The 26,009-nt window shown below is 43.7% G+C and overlaps 1 protein-coding gene across 11 annotated transcripts in view; it reads left to right on the forward strand.

Annotated features, from left to right (window-relative positions):
- The window catches only part of nfixb (nuclear factor I/Xb), a 421,090-nt gene that overhangs the window by 353,386 nt on the left and 41,695 nt on the right, over positions 1-26,009 (forward strand). For 8 of the 11 annotated variants that reach the window (XM_048617764.1, XM_048617762.1, XM_048617763.1 and 5 more), the window contains 3 exons: positions 248-438; positions 15,039-15,186; positions 20,936-21,027. In XM_048617764.1, coding sequence (XP_048473721.1) covers positions 248-438; positions 15,039-15,186; positions 20,936-21,027 — 431 coding nt within the window. The remainder of the gene's footprint in view (positions 1-247; positions 439-15,038; positions 15,187-20,935; positions 21,028-26,009) is intronic. The other 3 variants (XM_048617769.1, XM_048617771.1, XM_048617772.1) reach the window with 3 other exon arrangements.

The raw sequence follows: 26,009 nt of genomic DNA on the forward strand, positions 1-26,009 counted from the left end.
AAGCAGCATCTGCTCCTATGATGCTGCTTGGCCTGCTGTGTTCATCCAGCCCTGCACCTTGTTGTCTCGGATTCTCCAGCATCTGCAGTTCCTACTATCAGTGAGGTCGAACCGTGTTTGAATGGGGGAAAGTTATTCGTTTTGTTTCATTCTCTATGTGTTAGCCGCAGATGCTGTTCATGAAATGCTGACTGCCTTGCGTTTGCATCTATCTCTGCATTTTTTTTCCTGTTTTTGAAAAACACAGGGAGCCCTCGAGGGCCGGCCTCCGCTATCCATTTCCCACCGTCCTCCATCATCCAGCAGCCAAGCCCCTACTTTACCCACCCAACCATCCGCTACCATCACCATGCCAGCCAAGACCCTCTGAAGGAGTTTGTTCAGCTGATCTGCTCCGACAGCTCCAGTCAGGCCACAGGACAGGTGGGGTACCTGAATGTAAGGCTCCAGCTTTTACTCTGCTGCTTCCTATTGTTCTGTTTCCGATTTGTGAAAAACCATGCTTCTAGAAGTTAGTGGTCGAGCTCTCAAATGTAAACGCTTATTTCCTCCTCTGGCGATTAAAGAGTGAGTCCCCCACCCCCACCTCAGACCTCCACTCAGATCTTTTTGACTTAGCTTGTCATTTGGCACATTTGCCATTAGCATCTCCCCTCTCTCCAGGTCTGTGTTGTGAACACCAGCCATTGTGTCGTACTGAGCTACAGTAGAACATGGACTGGGTGGAGTGAATTTAACTAGCTACTGGTCCAATTGGGGATAGTTATCTCTGGTTAGCCTGTCAGCCATGTACCACACTGATATTTGGGTGGCCAACCCCTGACCCCAGCTGGAAGACCATGGCAGATATTGGGTGAGAGTGCAGTAAGGTTATGAAGTTATGGATGGTTCCACTGACCCAAGCCCCACCTGATTCCTCGGATTTCCTGCACACAATGGGAAGCACCGTCTTTGCTCACTCCCTGTCCAGGATACCATGTGGTCAGTGGGCATTCAGGTAAGGTAAAGGAGGGGGGGGAGTGCCAACATGAGTCAGCCCTTTTGGACACAGTAGCGCACAAAGACCAAACCCAGTTCCAACCCCGTCATCAGATTGCCCCACTTCTCTCCGGACCATAAAAAAACAGCCATCAAAAAGGTCCCATCACCTGATGTCAAGCCTTGACCCAAGTGAACATACAAACTGGGAGCAGGAGGAGGCCATTCAGCCGGTCAAACCTGCTCTGCCATTTAATAAGATCATGGCTGATCTGGTTATAACCTCCAATCCACATTCCCGCCTGTCCCTGACAATCTTTCACGCCCATCGCTTAATAAGGATCTATCTACCTCTGCCTTCCACCATGTTTTCAGGAAAAGAGGTCCCAAAGACTCACAACCCTCTGGGAGAATAATTTTGCCTCATTTCTGTCTGAAATGGGTGCGCTTATTTTTAAACAGTTGCCCCTTGTTCTTAATTCTCCCATCAGAGGGAACATCACCTCAACATCTGCCAAAGGCCATTTAATCATGTATGTTGCAATCAAGTTTCCACTTAATCTTCTAAATTCAAGTGGATACAAGCTTAGCCTACCCAACCTTTCCTCAACAGACAACTTACTCCTTCCAGGAATTAGTCTGGTAAACCTCCTCTCCTGGGGAAATGCTAAATCTCATTCCCGATGGAATGATTGGTCCACAAAGATGCAACATGAAGGGATGAGCTCTGGTGGTGCAGTGGTATTGTCCCTACCTGTGAGCCAGGAGTTCAAGTCACACCTGCTCCAGGGGTGTTTACTGACATCTCTGAACAGGTTGATTTGTAAAATAACTAGTACCATGAAAGGAATATTGTAGCTGAGCTCAATGCATGGAGAATCAGGAAAGATTTCCTCTTCCACGGCAATCAGCAACAGGAGGAAGTTACTCTCATGAGGTACAGAACCTCTATCTCCAAAGGTGGGGGGGATATCAGGAGCACACAACCTGGGGTTAACACAGTTGAGGGGTGGGGCGAGACAGTTGCAAGTGAAAGTCCTCTAGCCCTAGCGGAAGGCTGGGCAGAGAATAATGGAAAGTGTTCCATTCTTTGATGCTGATGCTGATGCTGGCTGCCTCACCAGCCTCATCGACAGTATAGACTTGATCCATTGCAGATTTCGTCAGGTCACTTCTGTCTTCATTATGCTGACTCGTTAATTCAGCGTTCTCATCCTTTGAGCCTGAGCCTTACACTATACCAATAGAGAGGCCAACTCTCTCTCTCTCTCACCCTATTCACCAGTGTTCCTGAGTGCCACCTACTGCGGGTGAGCTGGCCTACCTGCTTACCTACACCCACCCTTGCCCCCTTCTCCTTTGAGCAGACTCACTGTTTGCTGGAAGCTGTATAACGCTTGCCTTCTGGGGCTCAATTCTCCAGAAACATTGATATATAAACACCCATGTGTCAGTTACCCAGCTCCCTAGCTCCCTGACCAAGATGCAGACCCCACTGGGGCCTGGCATCGCAACTGGACCAGGACCACTGAGTTGGCATGATTTATTCACTGGGTCCCATGATTAGTCACCACTGCATGAAACCTCTTAAATAAAGCACAGCTCCAGCAATTGAGAAAGTGATCTAAAGTCTCTGCAGGCATTGAGTACACCATTAAAAGGACTCGGACAGTGAGACTCACTCTTTAAAACTGTCTTATGTGCTTAAGTGCTTTGTGGAAAAATCTTTTTGCATTGACCTTTTAAGATATCTGCTACTGCTGCCTTTTGACATAAATTATACTAATAATTTCTTTACTTCCTGTTAGCAAGAAGCAAATTTGTTAGGAATGTCTTGTTTGTATTTTCTGCTGTGATATTCTCAGTATTCTTCTCTCCACTTGTCTGGAAAACCTCACTTGTCTTGTTAGGATTTGGTTATCCTTTGGCCATGCTTATAGCCTAAGCAGGGAGTCACAGGCGATTTGTCTTGGAGAACAGCTTTCCCTGTAATAGCTCCCACCAATGCATCCCAGCTGGGATTAATGATCCCCATGGTAACCCGAATGGAATGTGCTACCACGTCCTGGTAGGACTAGGGATTAGATCCCAGCTCTTTCTACTCTGGGGCCTCAATGGTTCTCATTAATTAACAGGTTTAAAATGACTTGCATAAATATGGGGGCCGTGTGGTACAGTCTTTAGCATCTAACTCTGAGCCAGAAGACCCAGGTTCAAGTCCCACCTGCCCCTGATGTGTGTTATACCATGACTGAATGGGTTATTTAGGAAATGATTGAACTTGTATAAATGACAGTGTTGAGCTCCGATCACACCAAGCTAGTCTGGTAACTCACTGTGCCTACCCTGAGTTAGAATCTTTGGGTTCACGTCCTATTCCAGGGCTTGTTGGCCTTGGGAGAAGTATTCGTGATGTGGTTCAACAGGCTCCTAGAACCTCCCAAAAGAGGAACATGAATATGCAAAGTAAATGCCCCACCAGTTTGAGAAATTACAGCTGGTTTAGCAAATTTTGGCATCAGCTTCGAAAACACGGAACTTACCATTAAGTGTATAAATTCTGCCCTGATTTGCCCTACCAAAATGTAGCACCTCACATTTATCTAGATTAAACTCCATCTGCCACTCTTTAACCCATAGGCCCATCTGATCAAGGTCCTATTGTACTCTGAGCTAACCTCCCTCACTGTCCACTACACCACCAATTTTGGTGTCATCTGCACATTTACTAACCATACCTCCTATATTCACATCCAAATCATTTCTATACGTGACAAAAAGCAGTGAACCCAGCACACCGCTGGTCACAGACCTCCAGCCTGAAAAGTAACCCTCCACCACTATACTCTGTCTCCTACCTTCAAGCTAATTTTGTATCCACATGGCTAGTTCTCCCTGTATTCCATGTGATCTAACCTTGTTAACCATGCAGAACCTTGTTGAATGCATTGCTGAAATCCATATAGACAACGTTCACTGCTTTACCTTCATCAATCCTCTTCATCACTTCTTCAAAAAACTCAGTTAAGTTATTGAGACACATGTGACTCCAGCAATGTGGTTGATTCTCAACTGCTCTCTGAAATGGCCTAGCAAGCTACTCAATTGTATCAATCGCTATGAAGTCTCAACAAAGAAATGAGACCCCTCTGGGATCAGCAACAAATGCTGGTTTAGCCAGCAACACCCTCATCGCATGAGTGAATAAAAAGAAACATCCCAACGTCCTTGTTCCAATTAGCTAATGTCGCTGGAACAGATAAGTCCCTTAGGTGACTTACTAGGATTGATGCTGAAGGTCCATTTTCTCCTTTAGGAAATGAGATCTCGGGGTCAGAGTTTGAAAATAGGCATCTCCCATTTAAGATGGAGGCGCAGAAGAATTTTTTTTTTCTCTCTCAGTAGGTCATGAGTCTTTGGAACTCTCTTCCCCAGGTGGAGGTGGTGTCACCAAATAGTTTTAGGGTAGATCTAATCAAAATCTTCAAGATATTAACGTAGATAAAGGTAAACTATTTCCACTGGTTGCGGATTCTCGAACTAGGGGGCATAGTCTGAGAATGACAGCCAGACCAGGGGAGTTGTGAGGAGCTGAGAGGGCTGGTATCAGGGGAACGGGAGGTCATATGGAGAGTTTGTTGAAGGTCGATACCGTGGAAGGCCAGTGGGGCTCACCAACTCTGCAGGCAGGGCAGGGTAAGGAGAGCAAGAGGTGAGGACATCTGGAGCCCCTGGCCATGACTTTATGGATGAGTTCTGATCCCCAGTGAACAGAGGTGGCAGACTCCAAAACTCGAGGTAACCACAGCATCACCTCCTATCAGGAAATGCACTGGCAAGAAACTCCCAAAAATAATTAGCTCAGAGCAGTCACAGTGAGAGTAGAATGTTGTCAAGTTGACTAAGTGCAGCAGCTAATGCTGAAGGCTCCCACGAGATGCACAGATATTTTTCCCAAGACACTCCATTTTGGCGAGAAATTTCTATAAACTTCAGATTAAAATAGTTAATTGTTGTTCTCTGTGCCCTGTAATTATCCATTCAGTAATTCAGCACAACCAAGAATTAGCAGTCTAAAGAAAAACAGCTAATAGCAAACACATGCATTTAGGAGATCCAGTTCGGAGGTGGCAGGTATATTAACTGCCGATGATTACGTTCCCCTTTCCTGGACTGAAAGGGGGTCTCATTCACTTGACTGCAATGATATTTATGCTCACCTAGCTCAGACTATGCTGGTGGCATGAAGGTTCAACTGCTGGCTGAGCTGATAGTGTGTCACAGTTCCACATGTCCTCCCAGTTTCTGTGACTCAAAGTTAGCTCATCTCAATCCTGACTGGGCCTCAGACCACCTCCCAGCTGAGGATGGCAGCTTCCTTCCCTGAATGACATTAGTCAGATGGGGTTTTCTCCTGAAAATCAGCAATGATCATCAGTAGATTCTTAATTTTGTTTTAAGTCAAATTCAAATTCCACCATCTGCCATGTTAGGATTCAAACGGGGTCCACAGAACATTAGTTGAATTTCTGGATTAATAGTCTAGTCATAATACCACTAGGCCATCACCTTCTCATAAGACAGCTGTCTCATAGAGTCGTAGAGTTTTTATGGCACAGGAAGAGGCCATTTGTCCCATCGTGTCTGTGCCATTCATCCTAGGGATTAACTGAGTGAATTTCAACTCTGCACACAAGGTACACAGTGCAGCTAACTGTGGTTTAGATGCTTGTTACAGTTGTATAGATTGTCTTGCTTGTCTTCCCTAGTTTCTGATATTTTGCATTTCCAGACATGTTAATTGTATGGATAAAACTTCAGAAAAGACACACTAAAACAGGGAGTCTAACCCTCAGCACTGCTCTGAAAACAATGAAGGAACATGCTTCTCACCTTCTTCTTCATACCAAAAAGTAGCAGTGCATGGGTTAAAAGACCTGAATGAAGTTCTCCTGGGAAACATTTTAATGGACTCATTAACCTGACTTTAATGAATGGGTTAACATCTGCAATAAATAAAAGACCCAATGGAATTCAGTGCAAATATCAAACAAGCCAGAGAAGTTAAACCTCAAAGTCACCATTCCCATTTTTCACTCACATTGAATTTTCCAGAAAATGTATTGATGGGGGAATTTCAACCCCCTGCTCCCCAAAGGATTGTAAAATTTGTTTTAGATTAATTCTGTGCTACATTAAAAAAAACTTCCATCTCCATTAACTTCCACTGACAATTTGCCATTACAGTTTCCTACATCTGCATTTAAAATCATGTTGCCTACTGCCCAGCCCATGCACTGCAGTGCCACTGCTGACGGGAAAGTGCAGTTACAATGTGACATGTTTACATAGGCAGTTTCCATTGTCAATGCAGATATAGGAGTTTACATTGGAAAAATAAAAAAGCATCACAGTGTTTAGCTCGAAATAGAAACTGAATTAAGTCTGCACAGGCCTCTGCTCACCTTTAACCTTTGCTCCCTTGAATTCAGTCAGCACATCACCTTGCCTATCAATGTGAGACCAACCAGTTTATATGTCTCAGCAGGGAGAACTATTTAAATGAATAGAGCAGGTTTCCCTTTTATTTATGCATTCGCATAACACAGGCATCACTGGCAAAGCCAGCATTTATTGCCCATTTCTAATCACCCACAGAAAGGTGTGGTGTTTCTGAACTGCTGCTGTCTGTGTAGCTCCCAAGGTTTTGACCCAGAATGAAAGTACAGCGATATAGTTCCACTTCAGATTGGTGAATGACTCAGAAAGCGTTATGGAGTTGGTCAATTGCCACGGACTTGCTATCCTTGTCTTACTGGACGATAAAGCAGTGGAGTTACAATTACTTCTATTTATAGAGTGCCTTTAACCTCATGAAACGTCCCAAGGTATTTCATGGGAGTGTTGTGGAGTGTAGTATGACACTGAACAGCATAAAACCAGATGACCAAAAGTTTGATCAAAGATAGGCACTTAGGGAGTATCCCGAAGGAAGCAGGCAGGATAGAGAGGAGGAGGAGGGTAGAGAAGGAAACTCCAGTGCTTGGCACCTAGGTAACTAAAGACACGTCCACCGAGGGTGGAGCAGTTTATTTATTCACGGGATGTGGGTGTTACTGGCCAGGCCAGCATTTATTTCCCTTCCTTAATTGCCCAGAGTTAAGAATCAACCACAGCACTCTGGGTCTGGAGTCAGACCAGGTCAGGAAGACAGATTTCCAACAGTCAAGGGCATTAGTGACCCAGATGGCTTTTTATAAAAATCATCAATGGTTGCACGGTCACCATGAGGCTAGGTTTTTAATTGAACTCAAATTTCTCCATCTGGCAGGGTGCGATTCTGAAGCCATGTCACCAGAGTATTAGGCTGGGCCACTGCGTTACCCTCCAGTAATAATACCATTGGGTCACCACCTCCTCATCCTCATTAAGATCAGGGATACAGAATGTGAGGAGTGCAGATTGTCTTGGATCGAAGAAAATTCTAGAGATAGGGAGGAGTAAGGCCATGGGGGGATTAAGAAACAGGGAAGAGGACAGTTGAAGATGCAGTGCACGTGATATCCAGCAGCCAAGATGTGCAATGATGTTGGGGGTAACTGGACTGATTTACTGAACTGCATTGTGTGAAGGGTTTGAATGCATTGCCCTGTGTTTGTGAATGTGCTCACATTGACTTGATCCTCACATAACTTGTCACATCATTGGAGTCTGCACAGGTGCCTGACTGTGTCACCAGCATTTACCTTTTGGAGCACCCATTCTGAGCTAAACCACTACCTGGAGGGGAAAAGTGGTAATGTCCCTGCCTCTGACCCAGGAGACCTGGACTCAAGTCCTACCTGCTCCAGAGGTGTGCTGTAAAATCTCTGAACAGGTCAATTAAAAAGACCTAAACCACTGGTTGCCTCCAATTTAGAATGAATCTTTCAACATTGCACCATTACAAAACTGAAACAGCTAGGCAGAGAGCTTTCTGATCCAAAACTCTGTATGTTCCAAGAGGAGAGTTCTTCACTGTCCGTCACTAACTTGCCGGGGCAATTCAACCTTCACTACTGTCCAGCAAGCTTGCAAAAACCTTTGAGACGGTTTACTGAAGTGGATGGAAACATCATTAAAATTCCACTTGCATACAGTATTTACAAAGAGCTGATAATCCCGTCTATGGATAGAAAGTATAGGATTTGCATTGAGGCACCAAACGGTAGGACTGTAAACACACATAACTTGCCAGGCTAGGGAGAACTTCAGATTGTCGGTATAACTAAGTTCTTCCTGGCTTATACTGGTCTCAAACCACACTTGAGATTGCAAAGGGTCCTAAACTCAGTTAGCCCAAGAAATAATGCCATTGCTATCGCACCTTTGTACTTAACATACTCTAAACTTGCACCTTCTTCTCACCAAATTGACTGACTCTTGCTTTACACTCTGACACCCAATCTTGCAGTGTGCTTCTCATTGGAAGAATTATTTGTGAATTGATCACCAGTCAGTGATCAGCTCCTTCATTTGGGTCTACAGGGTATAATTATCCAAGGAAATATCCGGTGTTAGTTGTGGCACTTCAGACAGCGAGAAGGTACTGATTCCCTCATCTTCACTCACGCCAACTCAAAGCTTTCAGCTTGATTCCTGGCATCCAAAGATTTTGCAGTGAACTGCTAACTCATGATCTGTTAAATTTTTACTTTTTTGTGTGTTTCAGGCCTTTAGCCAACAGTTGATAGGTGCATGTAGAGAAGTTGTGTTATAGCCAGGGAGTGTTTACTACATGAGGCCTCTATATGAGTGATGAATCAACTGAGTCATTGTCTAGTAAATGGGCAGATAAGTGAGGAAAATAGGCATTCCTGGCTGGTTTTTCTTTATACTTGCAGTCATAAAATTCAGCTACCCATGCCCCATCCCACTATGCTTGCTGACCCAATTTGGCTCCCAGTCAAGCAATGTCTTGATGTTAAAATTCTCATCCTTGTATCATAGTCCTGACCTCACCCCTCCCTATCTCTGTCATCACTTTCATCTCTACAACCCTCCTAGATATCTGTACTCCTAATTTTGGTCTGTTTAGTACTCCCAATTGCAATGGCAGTGACAAGCTCAGGAATGGCCTCTCTACTTCTCTCTGACTCTCCACCATTTTTCACCAACCATTGACACATTCCTTATAAAGCAGCTCTTTCACCGATCTAACTTAATATCTACTTGTGTAGCCTGACATCATACTTTGTTTTATGATGCTCCCAAGAAGTACCCTGAGACTTTCCATGACATTAAAGATGCCTATATAAATATAAGTCTAATGAGAGTCTATTCTAAAGGATGTAATAGCAGAGCATTTAGAAAGGCACAATATAATCAAACAGAGTTAGCATGGCTTCATGAAGGGGAAATCATGCCTGACGAATTTAATAGAATTCTTTGTGGAGGTAATAAACAGTATAGATAAAGGGGGTTCAGTAGATGTAATTAGTTTTCCAAAACATAAGGGCAACACGGTGGCTCAGTGGTTAGCACATATGCCTCATAATGCCAGGAACCCGGGTTCAATTCTAGCCTTGGGTGACTGTCTGTGTGGAGTTTGAACATTCTCGCCATGTTGGCATGAGTTTCCTCCAGAGCCCAAGTTTCCTTCCACAGCCCAAAGATATGCAGGTTAGGTAGACTGGCCATTAGAAATGCAGGGTTACAGGGACTGGATCTGGGTGGGATGCTCTTCAGAGGATTGGTGTGGACTTGATGTGCCGAATGGCCTGCTTCCACACTGTAGGGATTCTATGATACTGATCTTTGATATGACACTACACTAAGTCTACTTAATAAAGTAAGAGTCGTGGTGTTGGGAGTAGTACATTAACATCAATAGAGGATCGGTTAACTAATAGAAGACAAAGAGTCGGGGTAAAGGGGGCATTTTCAGGATAGCAACCTGTAACTAGTGGAGTGCCACAAGGATCAATGCTGGGCCCACAATTATTGGCAATATATGTTAATGACTTGGATGAGGGAAGTGAATGTACTATGGCCAAGTTTGCAGATGACACAAAAATAGATGGGAAGGCAAGTAGTGAGGATGACACAAGGAGTCTGCCAAGGAACATAGACAGGTTTAGTGAGTGGGCAAGGCATTGGCACACAGAAGATAATGTGGGAATGTGAGATTATGCACTTTGGCAGGAAGAATAGAGAAGCTGAATATTATTTAAATGGAGAAAGCTGCAACACAGAGGAATTTGGGAGTTCTTGTACATAAATTACAAAGAGCTAGCATACAAGTTCAGCGGGTGATAGGCAAAGCCAATGGAATGATGGCCTTTATTTTAGAGAATAGAGTTTAAAAGTAGGGAGGTTTTGCTAAAACTATACAAAACACTGGTCAAACCACAACTGTAATACAGTAAACAATTTTGGGCTGCTTACCTTAGGAAAGACATACTGGCATTGGAGGCAGTCCAGAGAAGGTTCACCAGGTTGATTTTAGGTATATAGGGATTTTCTTATGAGGAGAGGTTGGGCCTGTACTCCCTGGGACTGAGAAGAATGAGAAGAGATCTTATTGTAACATATGAGATTTTTAGAGGAGTTTACAGCGTCGATGCAGAGAGGTTGTTTCCCCATGTGGGACAGTCTAGGACCAGAGGGTATAATCTCAGAATAAAGGGTTGCACGTTTAAGACAGAGATGAGGAGGAATTTCTTCTCTCAGAGGGTAGTGAATCTGTGGAGTTCTTTACCCCAGGGGGCTGTCGAGGGATTAAGTATATTCAAGGATGGACAGATTTTTAATCAGGTAGGGACACAAAGATTATGGGGATACGGCAGGAAAGTGGAATAGCCATGATCTCATTGAGTTGCGGTTCAGACTCGATGGGAAGAATAGCCTATTTCTGCTCCCTATGTCTTACGATCTTAGCAGTTGTCAATGAAGTAAACTCATTGCTTTTTGAAACTGAATGACACTGCAAACAGTTAACAGTCAAATTCCATAGGCATGATGTTTCGTTAATGGATTGAAACACTAAAAAGTATTAAAAATAAATAACACCACTGTGTCAGGGATTTTTTCTCTCTTTCTCTCTCTCTCAGTCAGCCACAGGAAGTGCAAGCAGGATAAACTTCCTGTCGACCACAAGTCAGGTTGCTAGAGGCAGCGGCACTATTCATTTCCCTCACCACAGAAGTTGGCTTTGTGAGAAGTTCACTCTGATACTCAACTCCATTTTGTACCTCATGCTCCCCTGTGTAAAGCTCCGCTCAGGTCACCGAGCCTGGTTGCATCGTTCAGTGTACAAATTGTCTGATTTTCTCCATCTGGAGAGATCTTAATATTAGTTACAAAGTGGGTGTTAATGTGTGAAAACGCTGGACATCATTTCTTTTAACACATGTGCCACATTGGAGTAAACCACACAAAATTCACTTGGAACAATGCACCGCTACATTGAACTCACATTGAAGGCCCCTAGTTCAGGGTCATGCGGTAAACAAGACGAGAGAGGCAGCCTTTATACTAGTTCAATCAAGAAAGAGAATTACTTATTTTTAATGCACCAGCAATGACCCTGAATTTGTAGTGGAGCCTGAATTTAATGTTGTTTTATTGAACTTTTCTCCCATCTCCCATCAGACCTCTGGGTCTGGCTCAGGATAAGGTCATAGATTCATAGAGTCATACAGCATGGAAGTAGACCATTTGGTCCAACTCTTCCGTGCTGACCAGGTATCCCAAACTAAACTAGTCTCATTTGCCTGTGTTTGGTCCAGGGTACGGGACTCTGCATCACACTATGTTATCCAATGTCTAGGCTGTTGTTACATTTGTGTGTGTGTGTGTGTGTGTGGTGATGATGGGTGAGGGTGGAGGGATGGGAAACTGGAGTCATCAAAGCTGCAACCAGGCCTGACCTGCTGCTCAGTGGAGATGATGGTATAGAGTCATAGAGTCAGGCTGCATAGAAGAGGCCATTCGGCCCATTGTGCCTGCGCCAATCTATCTACACAGATCCCATTTTTCAACACTTGGCCCATAGCCTTGAATGTTATGATATTTCAAGTTCTCATCCACATACCTTTTAAACGTTGTGAGGTTTCCTGCCTCTGATATCCTCCCAGGCAGTTGATTCCAGATTCTACCACTCTCCAGGGGAGAAAGCTTTTCCTCAAATCCCCTCAAAACCTCCTGCCCTTCACCTTCAAATTATGCCCCTGACTATTCACCTATTCAGTCACTCCTAACTTTCCAGTAGTGGTGTGCTCTCTCTGTGCTGATCTATTTACAATGTAGCAGGGGAAAAACACTGTTCTAGTAATCTGAGGAACCCAGCTAAATGTTCTGGAAGCATAGGTTTGAATCCCACCATGGAATTTAAGTCCAATGAATTGAAAATCTACACGTGAAAGCTAGCCTCAGTCATGATGGTCAGACAAGAATTGTCAGTTGTTGTAAAGATCCATCTGGCTCACCAGAATCATAGAGGTTGGACAGATACATGACTTGAAAAGGTTGAGAGCAATATGGGCCAAAAGCATGCAAATGAGACTAGTTCGTTTAGTAAACCTGGTTGACATGGATGAGTTGGGCTGAATAGCCTGTTTCTGTGCTAGATACCTAATGTGACTTAAATAAGGAACTGTGCTGTCCTTACCCGGTCTGACTTACATGTGACTCCAGTGCCACATACTGACTGACTCTTACAGGATTGCTATGATGCAGAAGGAGGTCATTTGGCCCATCGTGCCTGCACTGGTTCTTTTTTTCAATCACCTGCCTTTTCCCAATTCAGGGTAATTGGGAATGGGCATCAAATGGCCTTGCCAGTGATGCCCACATACCATGGATAGTTTAAAAAGTACTAGCACGCAGCACAATCTGATAGCAATGGGTGTTGGCAGATGCTGAATTTGCTCCTGTTTTTCTGAGCTAGGGGTTGGGGGGCTTTCCAATGGCCATAGAATCATAGAGTTATACAGCATGGAAACAAGCCTTTCAGTCCAATTCGACCATGTTGACCAGGTTTTCTAAACTGAACTAATCCCATTAACCTGCGTTTGGCCCAATTCGTCTAAACCTTTCCTATTCATGAACCTGTCCAAATGTCTTTTAAATGTTGAAATTGTACCCACCTCTACTACTTCCTCTGGCAGCTCATTCTGTTTAGCACCACCCTCTGTGTGAAAAAGTTGCATCTCAGGTCCCTTTCAAATCTTTCCCCTCTCACCTCAAACCTATGCTGTCTAGTTTTGGACTCCCCTACCCTGGGAAAAGACCTTGGCTATTCACCTTATCTATGTCCCTCATGATTTTATAAACCTCTATAAGGTTATCCCTCACCTCCTACACTACAGGGAGAAAAATCCCAGCCCATCCAGTCTCCTGATAATTCAAACCCTCCGGTCTCGGTAACATCCTTGTAAATCTGTTTAGCACCCTTTCCAGTTTAATACCATTCTTCCTATAGCAAGGCGACCAGAACTATATGCAGTACTCCAAATATGGCCTTGCCAATGCCCTGTATAGCTGTAACATGACGTAGCATCTCCTAAACTCAATGCACCAGATCCACTGATTCAAGGGCACTGGCAAATGAATATAAAACCTCATTAGCCCATGTGGCTCAGGGTGACATTTCCTCTTTCTCTTGGTGCTGTGCTAATGAAGGCTGATGTTCTTTGATAGTGGTGGGTCCCTCAGTGCGAATAGGACATGTCCATAGCATTCCTTTTGACTGTGTAACCAGCTTGTTCCAGGCAGGGAGTTCAGCTCATTGACTATACACTGGAGGACTAGAGAGGCATCAAGCTGAGATGAGAGCCAAGCAACCCTGGAAAAAATACGTCCACACATAAGAGGAACCCAGGAACAGGAGATAGGAGGCCATTCAGGCCCTCGACCTTGGCCTATCATCCAAACAGGTCAAGGCTGATCTTTGTTGTAGCTCCATCTACCCATCTTGGTTTCCTACCTCTTGATACTGCAATCCCAAAATTAAGATTAGACTTTTCCTTGATTGTTATTATATTGTGCCAATCCCCAACTTCCACTTTTGTTCTTTATTAAATTACATTCAGTGGAGAAAAAATGAAGTGGATGTTTCCTTGTGTGGTTGATAGGGTTGGCAAGCAGAGGAGAAGGATGTGAGGTAGTTGGCAGACAGCATATTGGGGTCAAAATAAAAGTGAATTGTGATCTGGGATGAGTTGGTCTGAAAGGGTCATTGAAAGAAATTTCAACTGCAACTTCCACCAGGGAATTGGATAAGAGCTTGTAGGGGAACAAGATGCAGGGAAGAGCAGGGGAGTTGGATGAAAGCTCTTTCAAGGAGATGGCACCAGCACGATGGGCCAAATGGCTGCCGTCTGTTTTAACATTCTATGAGCAGCCATGGCAGGAGCACAGGAGCTTCTGATGGACACAGTAGAGGCTACATGTCGACCTTTTGACATTAATCTATCCTCATGTGAATACCCTACTGATTCCTAACCCTCTGTTCTTATAATTGCAGGGAAATCCATGTCTTTGGGCCCAAGATGGCCCAGCAGGTCAGATTACGAGAAGGCAAAAAAATTTTTAAAAATGCAGAAGGAGATTCCACACCCATTAACATTCTAGTCAAGTGAGAAATTCAGCAAGCACCCCTGCTCCCGGAGTGCAAATCCCTTTGTAAATGTGGGTTGGAATTCAAAAGAAATTCAAAAACCCTCTCATTGTCACCCAAGGGGAGTTGGATGGACGTTGCTCAAGAACTGGCATCCAATCATTGAAAATGAAAGGACACATTGAGTTTGTCGCATTTCTTTCTCTTTCCGGGTCCTGCAGGAGTAGAACGGTTTTGACGGGCGGAGTGGGTCAGGGGATGGGGGTTGGGGTTGGGGGGTGTGGAGGTGGTTAAGTATTTTGTAGGGTTTGATGGGGGAGGGGTTCGGGACCTTAGAACTGGACTGCAATGTTGTCATGGCATTGGTCAGGTCTCTGGCACAGGTCCCATTTGTCTTCTGCTGTATTAAACTACGTGTCTTCTTTGCTTGTTTTCTTTTTGTTCTATTCCATGTTTACAGCCAAACGGCAGCAGCCAGGGCAAGGTTGCGGGGTCTTTTCTGCTGCCGCCACCACCCCCAATGGCCAGACCCGTCCCCCTTGCAATGTCTGACACAAAATCAACCAGTGCGTCCCCAGAGGGAGGAGCCACATCACCTACATCACCGTGTAAGTGAAGGAGAACGCTTCCTCTTGTGCGTGTGTGTGCGTGTCCAAGGCTGTGTGTGTCTACGTCTGCACTGTTCTGATGACATGACCCTTCTCACACTCCTCTTAGGAGTGCTCCCCTAGAAACATTCCTTGTCACCCTTCCAATTCTAACCTTGGGGCTACACTCCTGGGAATTCAGAAAACCACTTCAAAACACAAAGGGAAAACAGAGTCCACTAGTCTGGGATCAAGGAGGATCATAGTCTAAAAAATACAGAGCCAGGAGAGGTGTTTGGAGACACTTTTGCACTCAAAAGAGTGGCAGGAGTTGAAACTCTCTTCGATAAATGAAAATTGATGTGCAGTCAATTGTAAATATTACATTGGAGATTTTTATTATCTGAAGGTGTAAGGGGTCTGGAGCAAAGGCAGGCGTATGGAATTAAGTGGCATATCAGCCTGTTATCTCTTTGAATGGCAGATCAGACTCGAGCTGTACTCTAAACTCATCCTGTTTCTATGTTCCACTGTCTAATCTATTTGGGAGATGACAAAAGAAATTGGTATTTTTCAGAGCTGTGATTGCAAACCTGAAAAGAAACTGTAATGTAGCTGTAGTGGATCCTAGCACTGTTCCCCAGCACCTAATGTGAACAAAACAGTTTTTCCTTTATATCTCCACACAATGCAGGGAATTAAGGTACAGTCTCCCAGGCTGCTGTCTTGTTCGAGAGACACAGTCAGTGGTGGTTTAACCTGTGGATAACCACACCTCACTGAAGTGCAAGAGGGTGAAGAAGAAAAGCCCTTCACAGCAGCCTCAGCCAGTGTGAGAATCAAACCTGCACTGTTGGTATTATTCCACGCCATCAAACTAGCCACCTGGCCAGCTGAGCTAAGTCCTGAGCTGTCCCCAAAGCAGAACAGTAAAGGACAGGGGACAGTAAACAACAAGCCCATTGGAAGTTTGCAAACCCTAAGCACTTCATGCTGCCCCACCAATTCTTTTACTGTTCTAGCAGTTTTTCTGCTCTTTATTTCAACCTGGAGCTCACATTCCTTTTCATTATTTTCAAGAATAATATTGTTGGTTGCATGGAGTGTATTCATGCCTTGAGCCTTAGAACAAACCGTTACAACTAGATGTCATCTTTCCTTGAGTAAGAAGTATTTAGGTTTTGTACGTTGGCACCGCAGAGGGAAAGAGAGAGAGAAAGGGTCCTTACCATTTCTAACTGGCAGGGAGCATCTCAATGCACTTCAGAACGTGTTCTGTTGTTGTCAATGGTTGGTGTTTTTTGTAAGTGTTTTCAAATTGAGGCAGAGAATGTCAAATATTTGCTGTTGCTGATACCAGCTCAGTATGCTTGTACCTGATTCCTTGCTCCATTATTTTAATGGCGATGGTACAGAGAATTTGAAACTCTGTACCACTTTTGGCCCAGTGTGCTATTGCCGACTCTTTGAAAATGTTAACCTCTTAGTCCCTTTCCCCTTTATATTCAAACCTCTTTGAAACCTCAAATCTGGATTTTGCCTGCCCTCCCCTTTCACTTGAATCATTCCATGTTGAAACAGTCACCAGCAGCCCGTAATAGAACAAACTCCAAATTGTTTCCCTCTGTGCTTATGACAGTCATCTTTAATTTATAAAAACTGAAAGAACTGCGGATGCTGTGAGTCAGGAACAAAAGTTGCTGGAAAAGCTCAGCAGGTCTGGCAGCATCTGTAAAGGATAAAACAGAGTTAACATTTCAGGTCCGGTGACCCTTCCTCAGATTAGTTCTGAGGTTGACACTGTAGGGGGAGAGATAGTAGGAACTGCAGATGCTGGAGAATCTGAGATAACAAGGTGTAGAGCTGGATGAACACAGCAGAAGGTCTAGGCCCGAAACGTCAGCTTTTCTGCTCCTCTGATGCTGCTTGGCCTGCTGTGTTCATCCAACTTTACACCTTGTTATCTCTTGATACTGTAGGGGTCCAGGTTCAAATCCCACTATGGGACCCGGTAGAATTTAAACTCAAATAATAAATCTAGAATCATAAGCTAGTTATTCATGATGGTGACCATGGCAACTGTCATCAATTGTTGTGCAGATCCATCTGATTCACTAATGTCTGTTTAGGGAACTAGATCTGCTGTCCTCACCCAGTCATGTGACTCCAGACCTACAGCCACGTAGTTGACTCTGAACTGCCCTCTAAAATAGACCGCACCATTCAAGCCTGCAGCCTCCATTACTTAGAAGGACAAGAGCAGCAGATGCACGAGAACATCGCCACCTTTAAGATCCACCCCCTCAAGGCTCACCCCATCCTGACTTGGAAATATATTGCCGTTCCTTCAGTGTCACTGGGTCAAAATCCTGGAATTCCCTCCCTAACAGTGGGTGTCCCTGCATCACAAGGATTGCAGTTGTTTAAGAAGGCAGCTTACCATCACCTTTTCCAGGGTTATTAGGGATGGGCATTAAATGCTGAACTAGCTAAGTTACACCCTCATCCCATAAATGAATTTGAAAAATGGTCCCATGAGCCACTCAGTTTAAGGGTAATTAGGCACAGGCAGAAAACGTTGGCTGTGCCAGCAATGTCCATGTCCCACAAAATAATTTCTTTTTCCTCTCTAGGTAGTAGCTCATTGGCCAGTGAAAATATTGGCAGTGATATCAGAACTTGTATAAGTGATTTGTATTATTGTCTCAGTTAATACATCAGATCAAGGACATGCTAGTTGTCCGTTAAAACCATCAACAGTAATTTCAAGGCTATGAGTGGTAAAAGCTTATGGTTTCTGTTGAGAGTGGTTCAAACCATACCCACATGATGCTACCTAAAATTACAGGCTCCATCCTTAGCTATTAAGATCATAAGATGTAGGCCATTCAGCCCACTGTGTCTGCTCTGCCATTCAATGCGATCGTGGCTTTAGCTTTTGAAGCAAATGGGAGATAGAGCCATCGGCTCCATTCATATTCAGGTAAGTTCCTAAGTCAGAAAACAAACCTGCAGAATTAATCAGTACCTGAATTGAGCGAAATGTTGGCCAGTGGTGCCCACATTACTTGATAAGGAATGAAGCAAAGAGGCCAACAATGGGCAGTTGAGGGAACCAGCTGGCTGGATGTCTGCCTGCCCCTCTTATGTGGCTAAGTTTACATGGTGATGCCTACCTGTACACATTGACCCTGTGGGCACTGGACCACCTAACATGCTTTGTTATTCCCCCTCATCCAATTTTAACTTGTGTTCCCAAGTTTTGTTTAAAGCTGATTACAGTGTGAAAGGGGGTCTTGCTGACACTTAACAATGATTGCTGAGTCTTAAAAAGGAACATAAAAGAGCCAGAATGAGGTGGAAGCAAGTTTGTGCAAAGTTTGATCCGGCTCGATTAAACAACAATGGACTGGGATAAGTCCCAAGCTGTCCAGTTGAGGGAAAGCTATCATGCATGTTTGATTTTTTTATAATGACGTTTCTGAGGACCTGCTGACTACAGAATTAAACCAAAGCTTTCTGAGTTGTCACATTTCGCCAGAAGAATTCAGACACAGATCCCTTAGAACTTTATGGAGAATCTGCATAGTGTGTTCCTCATTGTTGAATCTCCAACTTAAACTGATTTATCATAAGGAACAAGCCTTCACAATTGGGTAAAACAAAACAAAGAACTGTGGATGCTGGAGGTCTTAAACAAAAACAGAAATTGTTGGAGAAGCTCAGCAGGTCTGGCAGCATCTATGGGAAGAAAGCAGAGTTAAAGTTTGAGTCTGGTGACTCTAACAGTTCTGATAAAGAGTCTCCCATCTCAAAACGTTAACTCCGTTTCTCTCTCCACAGATGCTGCCAGGTCCGCTGAGTTTTACCAGCAATTTCTGTTTTGGCTACACTATCGGGTATTTGTTCAAAGTTTGTTTGGTGGATAGGCAGGGAATTTGGCGAGGAACCCTACTGTGTGTTTCTGCAAGATGATCTGCAGGGAATTGGCTTCCCCTTGAGGCTGAGGTAATTCAGATATTCAGAAAGAAAGAGATCCAGAATTAAATTCCAAACGATCGCATTCGTCCAGGGAGCAAGTGCACAACACAGGCAAGCCTGTGGGGAGAAAGGCCAGCAAGATGCCACCACACTCAGAGGGGCCAGCCTAGACTCGATGGGCGGATTGGCTTCCTCCTGTATCATAACAATTCTTTGATTCTGTGACATGGAAGAGCCCAAACTGGCACCACATTTGATTGCAGTCTTGCAAGTGATGGTGCAAATGAAGCAAGAGTTAAGTGAGAAAAACTTTTCCCACACAGTTAGGGTCTGGAATGTACTGTCTGAAAGTGTGGTGGAGGCAGGTTCAATTCAAGAGTGCATTGACAATTAATTTGATTGGAATAGTATGCAGGAATACGGAGATTGGCACTAAGTGTAGAACCGATGCTGGCACAATGAGCTGAATGGCCTCCTTCCATGTTGTAACAATTCTGTAATTTTTAATGGGGAGCTCCAAATAAATGGGGTGGTGGGGTGAGGAAGGAATGATGGGTTTGGTTAAATAATAAACTTTAAACAAGCACGTGGTGTCTGATAAAGAGTCCAAGGTAAATGCTCAGAAGGTCAGTGTTAAGTTGTGCCAACGCTATAGGACTGGGGATAGTTTCCCTATCAGAAGGTCATTCTGAGGCTTTGCTCCTGATTTGTTTCATGTCTCCCACTGGGCAATGGAATTGTGGAGGTTTCAGATGAAACTGGGTTGCATACAGATGACTAACTGTTATAGAATAAAATAAGGGACCCTTGGACCATGGGACAGGTGGGTGAGGAGATGTGGTGTTAGTGACCAGGAGGTTGAGTTTACTAAGGTTGTGGGGTGGGGGTGGACTGGGAGCTGGGAGGTGGTTTTCAACCTTAAACCTTACAGTGTACCTGCTGCAACTTATCTCGTGGAGTCACAACTTTTCAATCTCCCTCTCTCCAGCTCAGTCACTCACTCTGCAGTCCTCTCAAATCACTCAGACCCACTCTAGATTCTCGCACGTATAGCTCCCCACTGTGGGTGGGGGAGATGTCCTGGGAATGTGGGACTAAAGGACGGATATTTCAAAATGGAGAAGAGGCCTTGAAATTGAGCACAGTCAGTCATCCTACTGATGAGGTCGGAAGTCACATGACACCAAATTATAGTCCAACAGGTTTATTTGAAATCATAAGCTTTCGGGGCACTGCTGCTTCATCAGGACTTCACCTGACCAAGGGGCAGCGCTCCAAAAGCTTGTGATTTCAAATAAACCTGTTGACTATAACTTGGTGTCATGTGACTTCTGACCTTGTTCACCCCAGTCCAACATCAGCACCTCCACATCATCGTACTGATGGACAGTCATCGCAAAGCTCACCGGTACCCACTTGTTATGTTCTCTGGGCGACATGACAGAATTTGGTCGGCACCTTCAGGATCAATTCCACTCTGCGCACACCTCCATCCTCCATCTAACACCCCTCCCCAGCAGAGCACCCTCAGGAGACAGAGAGAGAGACATAGACAGAGAGAAAGACAGACAGAGAGACAGACATGGGATGAGAGATACAGAGAGACAGGGATAAAGAAACAGACAGAAAGAGAAAGACAGAGAGAGGACGGAGAGAGAGAGAAAAAACTTTGAGCAGCCTAACTAGCATGCGAAAAGGGTTTGTCAATTCCTTATCATGTAACATAAAGTTTTCCTCATACCTTTCTGACCATCTGAGGCTGTTTTCTTTTCTCTGTATCTTGTTGCAGCATATTCAACGCCCAGCTCCTCCTCTGCAAACCGGTTTGTCAGTATTGGACCACGAGATGGGAACTTTGTAAATATCCCACAGCAGTCACAGGTTAGTGGAATGCCTTCTGTTCACAATCTCCACAAAGACCAGTTAGACAAGAGACATATGCCAAAGATTACTGACAGGCACACTACACCTCTGCTGGTTTTGGTGAATGTAGCAGCTTTCCTGGTTCAGTTTTATTCTGATGTTACTAACAGCTGATTTCCTCAGGAGTTGTCCTCAGGTCAAGGAGAGGCTAAACATTGTACACCGTTTTGGGAAATTCTAGCACCTACTGATAAACTTCCCTGTCCCTGCCCCTGCCAACATCTTATCTTTTTTAACCTAGATAGAAAAGCAAGCAGCAGTGGGCAGGCTTTCTCCCTCATTTTATCCTGCCATGGTTGACGTCTGGAGCCTGACTGATGCACAATGAATGAAAGACTTTTAGTCATAAAAATATTGAGAAACCTTGTTGAATTCAGGATTAGATCAGGGGTAAGAAAGGATTAGATCAAAGATTTGGCAAATCAGAAAGTAAATGTAAAGTCACCATATTCCCATTCTCTCATTATAGAGAGAGAGAGAGATGACTGGTGGTGGCTTTACCTGAGGGTCACCACACCTAGGCGATGGGCAAGATTGAGAAGGCAGGCCTTCATGGTAACCTCAGTCGGTGCAAGAATTGAACCCCACATCAGCCTGCATCAGCCATCTATCCAACTGAGATAGCTGCGCCCAAATCAGAAAGTAGGGGTGAGTTAAATGGGGCAGTATATCTGCTTTAATGGTTGGAGATTATAGAAGGAATGAATGAAAGGGGTAATGAGAAGTAACCCCATTTTGAGAGTAAATGAATCAATGAATTATTACAGGAGATTTGATTTCAATAGAGTGCAATGGGAAAAGGAGCCATGCATAGAATGGCATATATTTGCTGTTTGAAGAGAATGGAGAGAGTGATTGACAAGAACCGTGATAATAATGACAGCGATTACGCAGAGAAGCAGAAAGGATGTAGCTGAAAGAAAATAACGAGATTGTTTAGGAATACTTAATAATGACTGAACATTCACCTATGATGTAAAAGCAGAAAGTGCTAGAGAAACTCAGTGAAGTCTGGCAGCATCCATGGAGAGACAGAAAACAGAGTTAACATTTCGGCTCTGGTCTTTCACAGTTCTGAAGAAGAGTGATACCAGACTAGAAACCTGCTGACCTTCTCCAGCACTTTCGGTTTTTGTTTCAGATTTCCAGGATCTGTGGTATTTCGCTTTGATTAAATTATGATACAGTGCCTATATGGGAACCAGGGGATTTACAAGGTCCTCAAGAAGCCAGAATAATATAGATTTTCTCATTATTCATTCATGGGATGTGGGCATTGCTGGCTAGGCCAACATTTATTGCCCATTCTTAGTTGCCCTCGAGCAGGAGATGGTGAGCTGGATTCTTGAACTACCGCAGTCTATGGGCTGTAGGGACACGCACAGTGCTGTTAGTGGGTCATATATACAATTCAGAGATCTGTGGGATACTATTAAATAATGAGAAGGTGTTCAGCTATTGAGCACCCTCTTGCGAAACATAGAAAACATATCCTGCTTCAGGTTCCAGTAAAGTTTAATATGAGTTGCATAACCACAAAAATGTAAAGATGCCCGAACTATAAAGCTTGATTCCCTCCACAACAAGGCCTCCATCACCCCTATTAAACGCAAACTTATCAACCTAGGAGCAACATGCCAATCTACATAACTGTGAATTGACCACTTGATACCACAGAATAAATTTGTATCATCTCAGTCAAATAACCTGTGTCCAGGCTGAATCCAATAATCCAATAATGGGCTCTTTTCAATATCCTGGTGGGCACCCAGCTCATTTTAAAGGAATGGACAAAATGTTAATGGCTTTGGATGTGACCATTGCAATCCATTCTTCCTGCCACACAGGGACATCTAAACTTCTCTCATATCTCACTTGAGCTGTTTCACAATTTGCAACTTGCCCATCCACACTTCCTTCCATGATCAAACTAAGTCATGATAACCAGAGCAAATTATTTTTTTCAATTGCAACAGGAACACTGACAACCAGCATCAAGGCCTCCTGAAATGCAGTTGAATTCCTTATTCCCATCAGCTAAGGGATGACAATTGGCTGTGGTCTAGACTGAGTGTGGTTGGGAAGTTTCTTGATCAAAGGAAAGCTTTCTTTCCCTCCTCCCCCACTGCACTTGTTTCACTGGTACCAGCCTTTATTGCATCAAATATCACACCCATAACTGGGATTTGAAAATCAAACCTCTAGGTTGTAAGTCCAGCACTATAACTACTACACTAACATACATTTAGCAGCTGCTGTGGAAAGAAATCTTGCCTATCCTCTTGATGGCACAAGAGCAGTAATCTAAAGTGTTGGACGGAAGGCTCCTATCGGTTAGATTGTTTCAGAAAGGACAAAGTTGGAGGAATTCTGTGGTTTTAGTTCTTTAGGTCATTGCAAGGTTAGGCGTATTTATTTATTTGACGCCAAGGAAGCTGGGGAAGGATGGTTTGTTTAGACTTTGTTGTGGCTTGAAAATCTGCCAGTAGAGAGGAAAATAACTGCAATTAAACAAGCTTGACCAGAATCTAAGACAGGATACGGTGAATATGCAGAAATGAATGGAATATTGTTCAGTGTTTGTTTTTGCATTGTTTAATGAATGCAATATGATATGGACCCACAAGGCTGAATGCCAATTTATATAATACTAAAAACAGGCATTGTCATAGAATTATAGACTGATACAACTTCGACGGAGGCCCTTCAGCCCATTATGCCTGGGCCACTGCTATGAGAGGTCCATCCAACTCTTCCTCCTAGCCCAATATGTTTCTTTTGCTTCAAGAATATATCCAATTCCATGTTGATCGTTGCTATTGGAGCTGCTTTCAAAGTTGTTTCAGTGTCAAAAATCCATTGCAATCTTAAAGCTGGCATTGAATCCACAATGAGTGGCCACATGACATGTTAATGTAGAAGGTCAATGTGTCATTTTGGGCAAGTTGGAATATGTTTTCATCATTGGCATTGAGAGATGTTGCTGGGCAGAACTGGGGGCAGTTCTATCAAGTCACGTTGTACCTGAAGATAAAGTCCAAAGAAGTGACAACTATTGTGCTCTTAATGCTGAGATATCAATGACAGAGAAAAAAAAGTCAGTTGATATTAAACTGATAGTCCCCGTGCATTGCTTCCAGCTTGTTTCTAGGATGTTTATGTAATAAGATTATTAATTGAGAAACCAGGAAGAAGAGATCAAGATCCATAATTTGGAATTCATCAGGGTTTGACAGATTTCTAGGTATTAAAGTCATCAAAGGATATGGGGATAGTGCTGGAAAAATGGTGCTGAGGTGATCGGCTATGATTGAGTTGAATGGCGAGGAGATTTGAGGGGCTGAATGGCATATTCCTGCTCCTGTTTCCTAGGTAAGTTTCCGATGTGCTATGCAAGATGATGAAAGCAGGAAAGAAGGGATACGGGAAATTAGGAAGTCCAGTTCGGGTGACGCCCAACTTGTGCCGGAAATTTCTAGATTGGTCTTGGACAGGGTTGTAGGATGGTGACCAGTGAGGAATTTCCTGTGGTTTTCAAGTTAGACAATGACAATGCTGTCAATACAAAGGGTCATTTACGAAGGTGCAAAAACATGCAGTTTGGTGTATGTGGTGCTGAGAAAGAGCAGGATGGGAAGGTTCACAGACCCACGGATTTTATATTAATAGCAATGGAATCGGATGATATGTGTGAGAGAAAATGAAAGAAAAAAACCCAGATGAACAGGAAGGATTAACTATCAGATAACAAGCTTTTGTTGCAAAAGCAGAAATTGCTGTGGCAGTTGACTGTGCTTTCTCTCCCCATAGATGCTGCCACGACCTGCTGAATTTCTCTAGCTCTCAGATTTCCAGCAAACACAGTTTATTGTTTTCTATTTAAGTTTTTGTTGCATTTTGATGATGTATTACACTAGTATGACAGTGTGCTTTACTTGTGTAAAGGTTTGTTATAACTGTGTGTCAGTGTGTTTTACCTGTGTGTCAGTGTGTTATATCTGTAGGTCAGTGCATTATACCTGCGTGTCAGTGTGTTATAGATGTGTGACGCAACTTGTTATATCTGTGTAACACAGTGTTGTGTAACAATGACAATATGTTGTATGTGTGAGTCAGTGTGAAATATACTGATGTGTCAGTGTGCTAAACGTATGTGATAGTGCGCTATACCTGTATGGCAGTTTGTTATACCTGTGTGATAATATATTGTGCCTGTGGGCCAATGTGACAGCGTGTTATACCTGGGTGTGAATGTGTCATACCTGTGTGACAATATGTATCAGACCTGTGTGACAGTGTGCTATACTTGTGCAACAATGTGAGTTATAACTGTGTAAGAGTATGTTATAGCTATGCGACCATGTGAGTTATACCTGTGTGAGTGTGTTCGACCTGTCTGTCAGTGTGTACAATACCTGTGTGACAGTGTATTAGACCTCCATGACAGTGTGTTGTATTTGTGTAACAGTGTGTTACACCTGTCTGTCAGTGTGTTATACATGTATAAAAGTATATATAATACTTGTATGACAATGTATAATGCCTGTAGGATTATGTGGTATACATGTAGGACAGTGTGTTGTACTTAGGTGACCACGTTGTATAATTGAGTGACACAATGTGTTGTTCCTGTGTGACAGTGTATTCTACCTCTGTGACATTATGTTGTACCTGTCTGGCTGTGTTTTATAACAATGTGACAGTGTGTTCTCCCATGTATCAGTGCCTTTAAGCTGTATTATATTTGTGTGACAGCGTGTTATACCTGTGTCTCATTGTGTGCTGTACCTGTGGGTCAGTGTGTTATATTTATGTAATAATGCGCTATACCTTTTTGACAATGAGCTGTACCTGTGGGTCAGTGTGAATATTACCTGTGTGACAGTGTGCTGTACCCGTGGGCCAGTGTGAATTATATCTGTATGACAATAGGCTGTACC

This window comes from Rhincodon typus, chromosome 38, assembly GCF_021869965.1.
Source record: "Rhincodon typus isolate 14 chromosome 38, sRhiTyp1.1, whole genome shotgun sequence".
NCBI lineage: Eukaryota > Metazoa > Chordata > Chondrichthyes > Orectolobiformes > Rhincodontidae > Rhincodon > Rhincodon typus.